Raw genomic sequence first — 16226 nt, 5'->3', positions numbered from 1 at the left:
ACAGACACACACACAGATAACGTTAATCCAACCTGCTATCTGAGACATGCTTGACTCAAACATGTTGTGGATTAGGACTTCAAATCCAGTAATAGTAGAGACTACAGCTTGTGGACACATCAGACGACCAAGACAAGAAGAGATTCAAGATTCTCATTTAAGATTCTCAGCCTTAACGAGAAGAGAATCCACATCCTTGTGTATGGCAGATCCTCAGACTAATTCAATTGTAACCAAATCTAAACTCTCCAGAAGGCTCTCAGCAGTGCTCACAGGGCTTGAAAAGCAGCCTGCTCCTCTGGGGCTTTCTCTAACCCAAACATTGAAAAAAAAATGTTTTGCCCTGCCTGTCGAGCGCTTGATATAGAGGCACCATGATTCAGGAGATGCTCCCAGATTGACACAGAGGTTTTGACTTCCAGATGGTAGGTGGCTATTGCGACGCTAATGTAAGACATGTTGGGAGGGGAGTGTTGGGGGACGGGGCAATGTGCGCGGCAGACGGCTGCTCCCACAGACTAGCCGCTTCCCATTCCCCAGATATCCGTCATGTGCTCCTCCGATGCTCCAGTGCTGGGGAAGATGGTGCAGTAGATCATCCTCGCCTTGACTCGTTCCACAACCAGACCAGGCCAGCGGAACCCAGGAGGAACAGAACAGAGAATGGACGGCCGGGCATACCAAATTGACATCCATTCTGAAGGCCTTTGTAGACCCGACCAGCACGGTCCAGCGTGATTAACTAGGCCCCTTTTGTATTGGCTCCTTCCCTGACCCTGGGTCAGGTGTCAGAGCTCACACAAATCACACGCAGTCTGTAGTGTGGTAAGCTTAGCTCTTTTCCTTACTCTCTCTCTCACACACACACACACACACAAAAAGACACACACACACACACACACACACACACAAAGACGCACCACACGCACACACACATACATGCATGCATACATGCCCACTCCGAGTCCTACAAGCACATACCACGCACTTCTGGAGGGCTATGATGCACCTGCCATGAGACGGTTTATTACTGTACCTATGTTCAGCATTCCTCACTGACGGCTAAAAGCCTGGGCAACAGGGAATATCACAAGGATATTTGGACCGCTAAGATAACATTCCATACAACAACAGATTAGAATGGTAAACACACTGCTGTGGTCAGCCATTACAAAATATGTTTCTTTAATGGTGACGAGACATCTTCAATATACTTTGGATAGTGCATAATGGAAGTTGTGACAGGTCAAATATCCCTCCAGCTAACCACCCTGTAACCACATACGTATGTAAGCAGCACACATGCTGCAGTCGTTTCATATGAAATTGAGCATGATGAGGGAGGGGAAACTTAATGGTCCATTAACTGTGGACGTATCAGGAAACCTCAGGGACACTGAAACATAAAAGAAACTAATTAGGATTGCATGTTCAGGAAAGGACCTCATTGCTCACTGCATAGGGTACCCAGGATATTGAGCAAGAAACTGAAACTAAATCCCAGAAACTGTCATAAACTGTGTATCATATCAGATTTCCATAAAGTAATTTTGCCAACCAATTGACAACATTCATGTAAATTCTCTACAACCCAAATGTCATAGCAACGGGTCCTTCCTATGATGATGGTTGGCTTCAGGCCATAACAGACGACTTCATTCCCACTCCTTGAGGGGTTGACCTTGTGTTTCAGTAGCTAGCAGTGATGATGTGATGTCTATGAGCCTTATTAACACGGGGCCCTAATGTGTGGCTGTGTTGGTGGGGTAGATGCCTCATCCAGGACAGATGTGAGGGCCGGGGCCCACCCAGGCCCCACAGAACACACGGCACACACTACAGCACACACACACCACGGCCCACCGCCCATATTCATCACCAGCGTGTCACTTTTACGAGGTGCGTCCCTGGGAACCTGAGAAGGCCCCCCCAGCGGCAGGCAGCCCCAGCCCGTTTGGATGAAATTAAAGGCAAACTTCATTAAAGGCTAGGGGCTGTCAGCTGCGGGACCCTTTTGATCAATATCCCCAAGTTCAAGACCTTCATTACACTGGTGTCAGTCACACAGCCACAGACAGAGATATCACAATACCACCGGGAGAGGGAGAGAGCGAAAGAGAGAGAAGGAGGGAGAGAGGAAAGAGAGAGACAGAGAAAGAAGGCAGAGAGACTGAGATGGAGTGAGAGACACAGAGAGAGAGATGGAGAGACCCATCCATTGCCAATCTGAGTGCTTCTCTTGGCTTGAAATGGAAACATTGGCTGAGTTGTAGTATTGTCCAAAGCAATCAACATCTTACAGTTTATAGTTTCCATTTTCCAGCGTCAAGCGTCATTTGGTTTCTCCTTCATGTGCTTTTCATGATTTATTTTGGAATCTGGAAAGTTACGATTTAAAGCAAACAATTCTAGTCTCTATCTAAACAAGGAAAAATAATCTATTTGCTTTGTTTGTTCTTTCTAGTGTGTTTTTCCAATATGACATTTTCCAGATATGGTTTTTCTCTGACACTAGTTAAACGTCTGCCAGTTAACCATTTCTCCATAAATAAGATGGGCCTTCTTACAGTGACTCTTGGAGTTTTCAGTACCAAACACGGAAGATAAGTCCTGATAACAACTGGAGTGGAGTGAACACAGTGTGTGTATGTGAGCATTGTGGGTTATCGGCGTGGGCGCAGTGTATGTGAGTTTGGTGGGTGTATGTGAACATGTAAGCATAGTGTCTGTGTGTGTCTCCATAGGCAGACCTCCCCTATCTCGGGGCTAGTGTACAGTGTGCCGGGTCATGACCTGGAGATTCTACTAAATGACTGAAGAGCCTGGATACTGGAAGGGCCCAGTACTGGAGCCTCCCCACTGCGCACACTCTGGTTGAATCAACATTGTTTCCAAATTTCAATGAAATTACATTGAACCAACGTGGAATAGACGTTGAATTAACGTCTGTGCCTAGTGGGTCTGTCTTATCACAATCCTTATCAGCAACTCTAATTACTACAGACACCTTTACAAATGACCTGCATTACTTTAATCTGATGTGAGCCATGTTATCTATGTGAACATGCTAAATAAACAATAATGGCTACATGACATCCACCATCCATTATACTTGGCTGAGTTCCCTTCTGTATGTCAGAAGGTTTTATAAAAGCCAACATTAGAGTACTACAGAGGTATGCAAACAGCCAGGTCAGGAAATACAGAGCTCCTCTGTTATACAGATATGACACGTTGTTTGGTCTAAGACCTCTAGGTTAATCGTGTTGTGTTATATTAGAACGGACAGAGACGATTCATACCTTTTCTGTGCAGCTTTGAGCCGGTCGTCCTCAGCAGTGTGGTCCTTTTGACCTGGAAAAGACAAAACAACAACATGGATTAGATGAATACACATGGAGTAAACAGACCGATGTGTGAGGCAATATTAGAGGCTTTGCGGTCACAGTACATACAGTGCCTTGCAAAAGTATTCATCCCCCTTGGCCTTTTTCCTATTTTGTTGCATTACAACCTGTAATTTAAATGGATTTCTATTTGGATTTCATATAATGGACATACACAAAATAGTCCAAATTGGTGAAGTGAAAGGAAAAAAATAACTTGTTTCAAAAAATTCTAAAAAATAAATAAAGGAAAAGTGGTGCGTGCATATGTATTCACCCCCTTTGCTATGAAGCCCCTAATTAAGATCTGGTGCAACCAATTACCTTCAGAAGTCACATAATTAGTTAAATAAAGTCCACCTGTGTGCAATCTAAGTGTCACATGATCTCAGTATATATACACCTGTTCTGAAAGGCCCCAGAGTCTGCAACACCACTAAGCAAGGGGCACCACCAAGCAAGCGGCACCATGAAGACCAAGGAGCTCTCCAAACAGGTCAGGGACAAAGTTGTGGAGAAGTACAGATCAGGGTTATACAAAAATATCAGAAACTTTGAACATCCCACGGAGCTCCATTAAATCTATTATTAAAAAATGGAAAGAATATGGCACCACAACAAACCTGCCAAGAGAGGGCCGCCCACCAAAACTCACGGACCAGACAAGGAGGGCATTAATCAGAGAGGCAACAAAGAGACCAAAGATAACCCTGAAGGAGCTGCAAAGCTCCACAGCGGTGATTGGCGTATCTGTCCATAGGACCACTTTAAGCCGTCCACTTTACAGAGCTGGGCCAGAAAAAAGCCATTGCTTAAATAAAAAAATAAGCAAACACGTTTGGTGTTCGCCAAAAGGCATGTGGGAGACTCCCCAAACATATGGAAGAAGGTACACTGGTCAGATGAGACTAAAATTTAGCTTTTGGGCCATCAAGGAAAACGCTATGTCTGGCACAAACCCAACACCTCTCATCAACCCGAGAACACATCATGCTGTGGGGATGTTTTTCGACAGGGACTGGGAAACTGGTCAGAATTGAAGGAATGATGGATGGTGCTAAATACAGGGAAATTCTTGAGGGAAACCTGTTCCAGTCTTCCAGAGATTTGAGACTGGGACGGAGGTTCACCTTCCAGCAGAACAATGACCCTAAGCATACTGCTAAAGCAACACTCGAGTGGTTTAAGGGGAAACATTTAAATGTCTTAGAATGGCCTAGTCAAAGCCCAGACCTCAATCCAATTGAGAATCTGTTGTATGACTTAAAGATTGCTGTACACCAGCGGAACCCATCCAAATTGAAGGAGCTGGAGCAGTTTTGCCTTGAAGAATGGGCAAAAATCCCAGTGGCTAGATGTGCCAAGCTTAAAGAGACATACCCCAAGAGACTTGCAGCTGTAATTGCTGCAAAAGGTGTGGGGGTGAATAGTTATGCACGCTCAAGTTCTGTTTTTTTTGTCTTATTTCTTGTTTGTTTCACAATAAAAAATATTTCGCATCTTCAAAGTGGTAGGCAAGTTGTGTAAATCAAATGATACAAACCCCCCCAAAATCAATTTTAATTCCAGGTTGTAAGGCAACAAAATAGGAAAAATGCCAAGGGGGGTGAATACTTTCACAAGCCACTGTACAATAGTGGGAATAGATATTTTCAAATGGAGGTAAGCTGAGGTACAACAACGACATTCTATTCAGTCCCGCTGGTACAGGTGGGGGTCCTGTGGGTACAGACCTATCCTCTCCCAGGAGGAGTGTCAGGGTGGAGGGTCATTAGGTTAACATGTCTAAGGTGGAGGAGCATGTGGTAGAGATGTCAATGGATTTCACTGAGGGGAATTGTAAGAGGTGAGATGTTTGTGAGTGAGTGTGTTGATGAGGAGTGTGAGGTGGTGGTGTCTGGGGTGGGGGTGTAGGAGAGGTCTCAGTGTGGACTGTGTGTTGAGGAGGGGAGAGGGGCAGAGGTGCGTAGCAGGGGCGCAGGCAGCACAGCACAGCGCAGGGCTGAGGAGTGAGTGTATGAGGCTTGGGAACTGGAGGCTCCTGTGGACTCCTGCCATGTAAAAGTGTCTAAATGCAAGGCAGATGTGTTCGGCGGGCCAGGGCGAGGTGCAAGAATTTATCTAGGGCCAGAGAGTGCCTGTGATCTCAGATTTATTGCATTTTCCAGATTCATCCTTTTTACAATGATGGGGGACCTTTCCCACTTGAAGATTTAAGAGGGGGAAGTCTCCAAAAAATTGTTCAAAGGCAGGTTTGGGGGTCTTTTGGGAGAGGGTCAGCTTAAGCTGCTACCACCCCTTTTGCTTTGCTTTTTTTTACATAAGCAGGCTGATTGTCTGAGGTAAACCTAATGAAGGGAAGGGGTGGCCATGGCTGGGATGGGGGAGAAGGGGGAGAGCCATGAGCAATGGCGTTAGTCCCAGCGGGGGGGTCAGGCTGGCGCCTGAGGTCCTCTCTGGTGCGGTTCTGTGTAGAGGTGGCACCAGGCCGGCCGGCGCTCTGAGAGAGAGTGGCCCACAGAGAGAGAGAGCGAGAAAGAGGATGTGTGAAGTTTCTCTTCCTCCGCTCCCTGTGTAAACATGAAACCAGTAGTGGCTAACTAGGAAGTTATGAGACGCTCCTGCTGAGAAGGACAATAAATTAGGCCTTTAAAACTCTGACACACTTTTCCAAACCACTGGTTTACCAAGCAGTCAGATAACAAAGTGCTAGGAAACTACATATATAAGCTGTGTTAAGGACCTGGAACCTTACTGGGGAAAAAAACACAATCTTTACTGCATCAGTGACTACAGCTCTATGCTATAAAAATGTTTTGATGTGTGTATGCCATTTCCATACATACTCAATCAAACATCAAAAGGAGCTGTAACGTGTACGTGTGAAAGTTTTTGTGTGTGTGTCGATAAATCTCTCGTTCTCGGAAACGATAAATATACCTTGTTCCTTGCCAGCCCTAATCTTTGAACTTTGTTAAGTTGTGCTGGTTTTCATATATTACCATGGCACAAACAAGCACACTGGTTGTCAAAGCCTCTGCCCAAGACAACATAATAATCATTGATTGCCAACACAGTGAAGAGCTCAGGATTGTGTAAATATGACCAACCAGACGATTATGACCATGATAGTCTGGTGGGGAAAGGTTGGGAACTTGTGAAGCCTGGTGGACACCAGTGTGCAATGGGATCTTCAGTGACAGACATCTTAAATTAAGGACTGCACCCTTTGCAGGGCAGTGTCCTTGTCACAGCCCTGGGGCATTGACACCAGAGGGAGGAACATCTCCCTGGGCCAGACACCTCTCAGTAGTAAACATAAAGGAAAACACCTCACAGTTAGTCCAACCCATGAGGATAACTCAGCCGTTAAAGGATTACATGGCATGCCATGTTAAACAGACACTTTCCACTCAACACATAGTTATTTGGATGAGTTGAATATTAGTAACTGGGTTCTGATTCATTGACAACAAAGAGAGCTTGAGGATGAAATTGCATTCATATTGAACAACACATAAAAGCCCATAGAACACTAGACAAATAAAACATGACAGAACTAAAGATTCAAGTGGGGAAATTTGTTTTAAATTAGTCATGGTGTGCATTTACTACTCAAAATGTTCCCAAAAATGTCCCTGAAGGATTCAAAGAGTTTCTATTAAAGTGAAAACAGAAAGGTGGGTTGGTTCATTGTTTTTGAAGAAACTAACAAAACATTGTTTCAACGCTAATAAACAGTTCTGAAGGAGAGGAAAAATACTTGCTCCCAAACTGCTGAAGCATTGCATAAATAGGCTAACTGAGTGCTGCTGAAAGTTAGGGACTCAACATTTCAGCATTCTATCAAAAACGTCAAAAGCAGTACTGTACATATGGAAGGGAAGCAGCGGTGGTCACGGGTAATGGGAGAGTAATGCCTTACAAGACAAAGGATCAATGAGTTGGAGCTGTCGGAGCGTTGTAGGAGCGTTGTAGGAGTGTTGTGAGATCACAAGCCGGTTTGCGAGGCAGGGCCCAGGGCGTTGGGGTTCAGCTGTGGGCCCTGCTGAGAGGGAGCAGCCTGCCGGCCCCCACAGCCTCCACACAGCCTCCCAGGCAGTTCTGGGTCAGCGCTCCACAGACACGGTCACATGAGCTGCTCTGCTCCCCTGCCTCGCACAGGAGCAAGCATGGAGTGCACTATGACCAACAGACTGTCCCTCCTCCATTAAAAAAGTATACAGTATGCTTGCTTATGGTTATTGCTGTCCATCAATACCAATGACGACATTGCTACCACCAGCATACCGACACGCCATGCACGCCTGGCCAACACTAATATTGTTTCCATAGCCAATAAAATATTTTGAGAGCCTTCCCAACCCTTTTGTGTGATAACTGTTGCTTTGTTCTGTGTATTGAAGTCATGGTACCATCCTCAGGAGATGAACAATGGAATGGACATGTCTCCAGCACTAAACCCCGCTGCTTCACAAGTAAGGGCAATTGCTGGAGGAGCTCTGTTTATTAAGAATGGATTATACGTTTCCCACTGGAAAGTTTGTTCAAGATGTGTTTTTGTAAATCAATACCATTTTGTAGCCAGTGGCAACTACAATGGTTTAAAGACCTTTCAAATATTCTGTGATATTGACCAAGACTACAGGTTTGACACACTGGAATGTTAAAAGGAATAAACAGTATATAATACATTTCCGTTTGCAATATGTAACTAGGAGACAAGCATACCAAGGCAGACTTTGTTTGCAATGAATACAGAACTAGAAACGTCTCGATGCTGAAAACACTGCCCTGCCTCCAGTTCTCTCTCTACCTCCTGACATATGGATGCAATCTCTCTGAGACACCTCATTTACATATTTTATAGAAAGACCTTATTGTTTCCCAATATTCTCTGTCCGCCGCAAGTAATGTGTGTAATTTGCCCTTTAATGTAGTTAAACGTAGATTGCCTTGTGACACTTTTGTCTGTCACTAGTACTTTGGAGAGATAAGAGATTGTTGAAGATGTTGGGCAGGGAGAGAGAGGTGGCTCCCCTTTAAGCCAACTCTGATGCTCTATCAGACCTATAGCGGTCTATAGACCTGAGGCAGTGTGTTTTGTTAATAGCCCGCTCTTTGTAGCCCTTTGTGGTATGCAGAAATGTGTGAAGGCCCTCGCCTCGCCTGTGTAAAATTGGTGAAGGTGGCGAGATTGCATGCAGGTGGTTGTTGCTTTGAGTTGGAGTCTGTTTGGTTGCACTTATGTTTACCCACAGCGAGAGTGATGAGATCTTAATCGTTTAAAGCCAATGAACTGTGTCCAATATTGTGAGAACATTGGCAGAAGCACCACTATGTACTGTTTGGGACAAAATGCAGAGTCCTATTTGGCACTCATTCAAATGGGGAAGAGGTTCTGTGTGCATTATGTTGCTTTAGTGACACGAGCCTGGTACCTGCTATGTATAAGCCTGACAAGGCACCTCTCCCTCTGTCTGCATGCCACGTTGTAATGCATGTTAGGAGCGGATGTGTTGCTGCTATGTGAACAATAACTCCTGGGAATATTTACACAGTCATTTCCAGTAAATCAAGGATTACAGCGTGTCTCTGTAAACTCCTTTCCTCTCCCTTACACATCCCCATGATCAATAGTAATCACAGTTGAACATGTTGGCCAACGGAGGAACACTCCGAGATCGATGTCACTTTCTCTATTGGAACACTATGACATCTGTACTTCCTCATGCTGCATACAACAGGAGCCAATTTCTGCATGATGGAAGTAGATAAGCTTTATGTTTTCTATGGAAGCAGCTCTACTAGCTGACTGACTGGCTTTGCAGGGCACTGGAGGGGGCTGTGGGAAGGGAAGGCTCTGGGGTAAAGATGTATAGTGGAGGGGGAGAGGTGGAGGGGATCAGAGTGTCTCTGTCTCGGTGCAGTGTGTCCCTGGCTGCCACGGTGGTCCCCAAAATGTCCCACTGACTCCAGCCAGCCTTTACGAGCCCTCAGCCAGAGATGTCCTGCCAGCTTTATAGCAGCCATGAGTACAGGCAGCATGTTAAGGGCAATGTGATCCTCTCTGCAGGGTTAGGCTTTAGACTCCTGTCCCTGTGCTGTCTGACAGGCAGCCCCCTCTAACTAACGCTGGGCCTAGGCTCCACCACGACCCAACTAACCGCCTGACAGGGCAAAAAAATATATAGAAGAGCTAAATTACAGCTTTGGGCTTTAATGGTTCCTCTCAATGTTTTGGAGGAAGGAAAAAAGGACCTCTCTAGTTTCTCTCTGAGTTTGGTTTCTTTACTTGACATTCTCCTCAGCAATAAATAGTCTATGTGGAGAATGTTTCATATCTGAAGACAGACTTGGAGAACAGTGGGTTCATTCTCCATTCAGAGAGGTGACAGGCTGGCTTAGAGACATGACAGAGGGGGTGAATATATATCATCACTATCTACTGGTAGAATTTGGGAGTGTGTCACAGAGCATGATTTGGAGGGAGGAGAAGGGGGAAGGTTGTCTCATCACTCAGTCCAGTGGATGGGCTCTGACACAGGCCTCTGCTTGCCTCAGGTGCAGTGAGTGATATCAAACATTCAAGGATCCTCATTTCCAAGAGCTGTCATTACAATCGGTAGAGAAGAAGTGGCCTGTGGAGGCCAAGGGGAGTGTAAACACATCTAAACACCCAATCAGGCCAGACCCAGTGTAGCCTCTCTGGCCCCTGGCTTTATTAGCTCGCTTACTGGGGATCAAACAGCCTTCGCTGCCCTGCCTGGCCTGGCTGCCTGGATTAGGTGACACGCAATGTTTTCAACCCCCTGAGTCTGCTGGAGCAACATCTACTAAAACAACATATAGCACCCCCTGGTAGTCAACACATGGGGCCTTGTCTCCTCCTCTCTTCGGTTCTGGTTTGTTTTACTCACCGGTCGAGACGAAGGCCTCCATTTTCTCCTTGAAGGGCTGGAGGTTCTCCTCGGAGGAGTTAGCACACACCTTCTGCACATCCTTTTCACACGCTGGGGGAGAGAGAAATAGGAAATGTTCAATATTGAACATTTCTCAGCAGGAATGGATTAAAAAAGCTCTGGCCTGGGGTGGGTGGAGGAGAGAAAGTGTGAGAGAGTAGAATGTGTACTATGGTGTACTGTGTGAAATTGGCATGGGTTTTTTATTGTCAGAGCCTCATCATTGGGCTAAGGTATAAAACAATAACTAGCGTGCCCAAACAGCAAATGTAGCACATTAATTAATGACATGTGAGAGTGGGTATCACCTTTCCAACACTTTCATAAGTTAGTTAACCAAAGCCTGCCGAGGGGAAACATTTGAGGGAAAATACGTGTGTGAATCTACTCCAAAACATCCCAACCAGATGGCTATTAAAGAGAACTGGCAATCACTTTAAATGAGCTTGGTCTGCATTCAAAATGGAAACAGAGATCATGTTTCATTATCAGTAAAGCCAAGTAATAGTCTTTAAAGGGGCTTTAACACCATTTTCTGGGGGCAAAAATAAGAAATTGATTATAAATCTTCATAAACACATTCAATAGACAGATGATGGAAATATAGTTGTACTTCAATTGTCCAAAGACTTTTGCATGGGAGCAGGGTGTTCAATCTGTTACTCTGAAAAAATGAGAGGAGATAAGACATAATATGTTGAAGCCACAGATACTGGAACAGCCACGTAACATATTGAGTGTATGGCCCACTAGCTAGATGGGACATGCTGGCAGTAGATCGCCCTGTCCTGTTCTGGCTTTCCACCATGGAACTGTACATGTGGGTGATGGCTGAATGTGGAAGCCTTGTTTGTTGTTTGCTCTGGATGGGCCTTTGTTGTCCTGCCAAACCACCTAGCTCACACGGACTCAAAGGAAACGGCCGATGACTTGACGGAGCGCGAGCCAAACTATTTCATTTCCTCCTAACAATCAACGTGGGATGATATATACAGAGCCGCCTGCCAAAATAACTTACTCAAAGCTGTAAGTCATAAAGAAGTGCAGTAAATAACTTCTGTTGGTTATTACTGCATCGCTTAATGTCTTAACAACACAACAGGAACACTGTTTGGTCAGAGTCTGAGACTGGTTCACTGGTTTCCAGAACAATCCAGAGGGATGTATTAAGAACAGGTGAATATGCCCAGTTACCCACTATCCTTTTAAAGGGTCGGAGGAATAGTTGCTCTTGAAAGCTGAGGAACTTGAACTACCGCACACTACTTGAATAAGCAAAGATACTATTCCAATCACATCATCCACAGCTGAGGGGCAACCATGACACACACCTGATCAAGTGAGACAGCTCTAACATGACTGAAAATATCCTACTTTTTAAAAAGTATTCGCTCCCTCTCCTTAAAACCCCCGTCTCAAGTGGGCACATTAAAGGGTGTTCAAAACAGCAAGACTAAAATTTAGAGACGGCTCTCCTCCAAAATATGGTCAGACAGCGTAGGCCACAAGAAGGAAGCCCAAAAAACATCAGCAGCTGCATGAAATAAAAACCCAGTGGGCCTTTGGTTTAGGACATTGTCTTACAGTGACAATGCATAATCACGGCGGGTTGGTAGGAGGAAGAGGCGGAGGAGGGAGTGAGCTCTTTCTAATGCAGAAGTCACCTGGGGATATACAGTTTAACAGTATTATGACATTGTAACAGGCCAACTGAAGCCCGCTCTGCTCTCAGGGGCCTGCTCTGCCCAGAGCCACCTAATCCCATTACTGTAAATATGTCCATGCTGTTCTCTAATTGGCCAGTGAGTGTTCATCTGGGCTCTCTGTGCCCAAACAACCGTATCAGTTTCTCTGTGGGCACAGCAGCAGAGAGAGAGATTTAGAAGGGGAGAGAAGGGGAGAGAGAGGGGGAGAGAAGGGGCGAGAGAAAGACTGCACTTGAGGCTCTTCTTTCAGAGGAAAAAACTCTGCCGCAAATGACTGCCACAAGGGGGTTGCTTTCCTATCGGTGACCTGTATTAACCAGTTAACTGCTGAGGCACAGTATCAAATAGCAGAGCCAGCAGTTTATAAGGATTGTGTTTGGCACCCTATGTTCACATCATGGTCAGACAGAAGCTGACCGTACTGCTGCCGTCAGCGTTGTTTGTCCTGTCTGGCTTTCTGTCCAGTCACCAGGTCACAGGGGACCTGTCTCCCACCACAGACACAATGCTGCATGCTGGGAGACAGACAGACAGAAGCTCCCTACCATTTCCAGCCAGGGTCAGCCAACATAGACAGTGGATTCAGAATTATTGTGGAAAGTGACTGATATGTGTAAATCAAGATCAAATTAATCTTAATTCACAGAATTACTCATCATGAAATGTAAGCAATACATGAAATGCCCACACATATTCTCAGTATCCAAATACATGTAGAGGAATCTAGTTCAAAACTTCTACATCTGTGATGTCCGTACAGGTTTATTTGGGTTTAGAGTGGCGATATTAGACAGATATGATGGCAGGATGATTTGATGCCCATATTCTCAAGGGTTGCCAGACCCAAACCCCATGCTACATGGGGCCAGCCAGGAGGCTTATTGTAAAGGTAAGACACCAGCTCCTCCCTCTAAGATAAATATATCTCTATCAGCCTGGACCCATCCAGAATCCAACCCTGGCCCACCTCCTACATAGAGCCTGTCTGAGAACACAGTGCTGACATACTGTGTACACACAGCCCTGGAAACTAATCATTGTTGTAAGACATGGTTCTCCAAGGTTCAGGGTGTCAGCTAGAGTGCACCCCTGGGCTCTGTTCCGCTGTAAGGGAATGCTTGTGAGGTCATAGTTTGAGGAAATCATACAAATATATAGACAATATATTTGGTTTCAATTGGCTCCATATCTAAGAGGGAAAAAAGGTACTCATCTTAAGGTGAAGAAATGTATGGACATATCTGTTGAAAAGGCATCATCATCATTCAATGTATGGCCTGCTACCAAGACTCAATAATATAAATCATTGAACACTGTTTAATATTCCTACGTGTGGGTCTTGAGTTTACAAAGACTGTATTCTCCTATTGCCCTTCGGTGGGTCGCTCTTGGAGTCAGGTCCAGGAGTGGTTGTTAAGTCATAATGTCTGTGTTCAGATGGACGTAGAAACAGTCCTGTTAGGAGATCTGAAAAACCACTATCAATCAATGGGAATATGATTATACTCTAAGGTAAAGTATTTATTTTTAGGGCAATCTCGGTATAAATGGTACAAATAGAGCGGTTCAAGACCCTCATAATACATCACAGTACCATAGAAGGATGTACAGTATTGCAAAAGGAAAGAGTAAAATGGTAGTGTACTGGGAAAGATGGGTTAGTCTGTGGACATCTGAGGGTTGGAATTAAGATTGGAGTGATTGATTGATTGGCCGATACACTTGGAGTCCAGTCAATTGGGTAATAAACATATATACAGTCGTGGTCAAAAGTTTTGAGAATGACACAAGTATTGGTCTTCACAAAGTTCGCTGCTTCAGTGTTATGATATATTTTTGTCAGATGTTACTATGGTATACTGAAGTATAATTACAAGCATTCCATAAGTGTCAAAGGCTTTTATTGACAATTACATTAAGTTTAGGCAAAGAGTAAATATTTGCAGTGTTGACCCTTCTTTCCTTCTTAATGCGTTTGAGCCAATCAGTTTTGTTGTGACAAGGTAGGGGGGGTATACAGAAGATAGCCCTATTTGGTAAAAGACCAAGTCCATATTATGGCAAGAACAGCTCAAATAAGCAAAGAGAAATGACAGTCCATCATTACTTTAAGACATGAAGGTCAGTCAATACGGAACATTTCAAGAACTTTGAACGTTTCTTCAAGTGCAGTCGCAAAAACCAACAAGCGCTATGATGAAACTGGCTCTCATGAGGACCGCCACAGGAAAGGAAGACCCAGAGTTACCTCTGCTGCACAGGATAAGTTCATTAGAGTTACCAGCCTCATAAATTGCAGCCCAAATAAATGCTTCACAGATTTCAAGTAACAGACACATCTCAACATCAACTGTTCAGAGGGGACTGTGTGAATCAGTCCTTCATGGTCGAATTGCTGCAAAGAAACCACTACTAAAGGACACCAATAAAGAAGAAGAGACTTGCTTGGGCCAAGAAACACGATCAATGGACATTAGACCGGTGGAAATTTGTCCTTTGGTCTGGAGTCCAAATTTGAGATTTTTGGTTCCAACCGCGGTGTGGGTGAACGGATGATCTCCGCATGTGTATTTCCCACCGTAAATCATGGAGTAGGAGGTGTTATGGTGTGGGGGTGCTTTGCTGGTGAGACTGTCTGTGATATTTTTAGAATTCAAGGCACACTTAACCAGCATGGCTACCACAGCATTCTGCAGCGATACGCCATCCCAGCTGGTTTGGGATTAGTGTGACTATCATTTGTTTTTCAACAGGACAATGACCCAACACACCTCCAGGTTGTGTAAGGGCTATTTTACAAAGAAGGAGAGTGATGGAGTGCTGCATCAGATGACCTGGCCTCCACAATCCCCCGACCTCAACCCAATTGAGATGGTTTGGGATGAATCGGACCTCAGAGTGAAGGAAAAGCAGCCAACAAGCACTCAGCATATGTGGGAATTCCTTCAAGACTGTTGGAAAGCATTCCAGGTGAAGCTGTTTGAGAGAATGCCAAGAGTGTGCAAAGCTGTCATCAAGGCAAAGGGTGGCTATTTGAAGAATCTCAAATGTAAAATATATTTTGATTTGTTTAACACCTTTTACTACATGATTCCATATGTGTTATTTCATAGTTTTGCTGTCTTCACTATTATTCTACAATGTAGAAAATTGTAAAATACAGAAAAACCCTTGAATGAGTAGGTGTGTACAAACCTTTGACTTGTAGTGTATATATACACTACCGTTCAAAAGTTTGCGGTCACTTAGAAATGTCCTTGTTTTCCATGAAAACATACATGAAATGAGTTTGAATAGGAAATATAGCAAAATGCATAGGAAATGTAGTCATTGACAAGGTTAGAAATAATGATTTTTAATTGAAATAATAATTGTGTCCTTCACAATTCGATTCGTCAACGAATCCTCCATTTGCAGCAATTACAGCCTTGCAGACCTTTGGCATTCTAGTTGTCAATTTGTTGAGGTAATCTGAAGAGATTTCACCCCATGCTTCCTGAAGCACCTCCCACAAGTTGGATTGGCTTGATGGGCACTTCTTACATACCATACGGTCAAGCTGCTCCCACAACAGCTCAATAGGGTTGAGATCCGGTGACTGTGCTGGCCACTCCATTATAGACAGAATTCCAGCTGACTGCTTCTTCCCTAAATAGTTATTGCATAGTTTGGAGCTGTGCTTTGGGTCATTGTGCTGTTGTAGGAGGAAACTGGCTCCAATCAAGAGCCGTCCACAGGGTATGGCATGGCGTTGCAAAATGGAGTGATAGCCTTCCTTCTTCAAGATCCCTTTTACCCTGTACAAATCTCCCACATTACCACCACCAAAGCACCCCCAGACCATCACATATTCTCCACCATGCTTGACAGATGGCATCAAGCACTCCTCCAGCATCTTTTCATTTGGTCTGCGTCTCTCAAATGTTCTTCTTTGTGATCCGAACAACTCAAACTTCGATTCGTCTGTCCATAACACTTTTTTTCCAATCTTCCTCTGTCCGGTGTCTGTGTTCTTTTGCCCATCTTAATCTTTTATTGGCCAGTCTGAGATATGGCTTTTTCTTTGCAACTCTGCCTAGAAGGTCAGCATCCCGGAGTCGCCTCTTCACTGTTGACGTTGAGACTGGTGTTTTGCGGGTACTACTTAATGAAGCTGCCAGTTGAGGACCTGT

General features: G+C 44.6%; 1 protein-coding gene across 3 annotated transcripts in view; it reads right to left on the bottom strand.

The window, feature by feature from the left end:
* The window catches only part of LOC121544473 (formin-like), a 92835-nt gene that overhangs the window by 9420 nt on the left and 67189 nt on the right, over window positions 1-16226 (bottom strand). For all 3 annotated transcript variants that reach the window (XM_045209139.1, XM_045209140.1, XM_045209138.1), the window contains 2 exons: window positions 10307-10399; window positions 3303-3354 (listed from right to left, as the gene is read on the bottom strand). In XM_045209139.1, the coding sequence (XP_045065074.1) occupies window positions 3303-3354; window positions 10307-10399 (145 nt within the window). The remainder of the gene's footprint in view (window positions 1-3302; window positions 3355-10306; window positions 10400-16226) is intronic.

Source organism: Coregonus clupeaformis, chromosome 29 (genome assembly GCF_020615455.1).
Source record: "Coregonus clupeaformis isolate EN_2021a chromosome 29, ASM2061545v1, whole genome shotgun sequence".
Classification (NCBI taxonomy): domain Eukaryota; kingdom Metazoa; phylum Chordata; class Actinopteri; order Salmoniformes; family Salmonidae; genus Coregonus; species Coregonus clupeaformis.
Note: the sequence above shows the minus strand (reverse complement) of the source record. Positions and strands in the feature narration are given on the sequence as shown.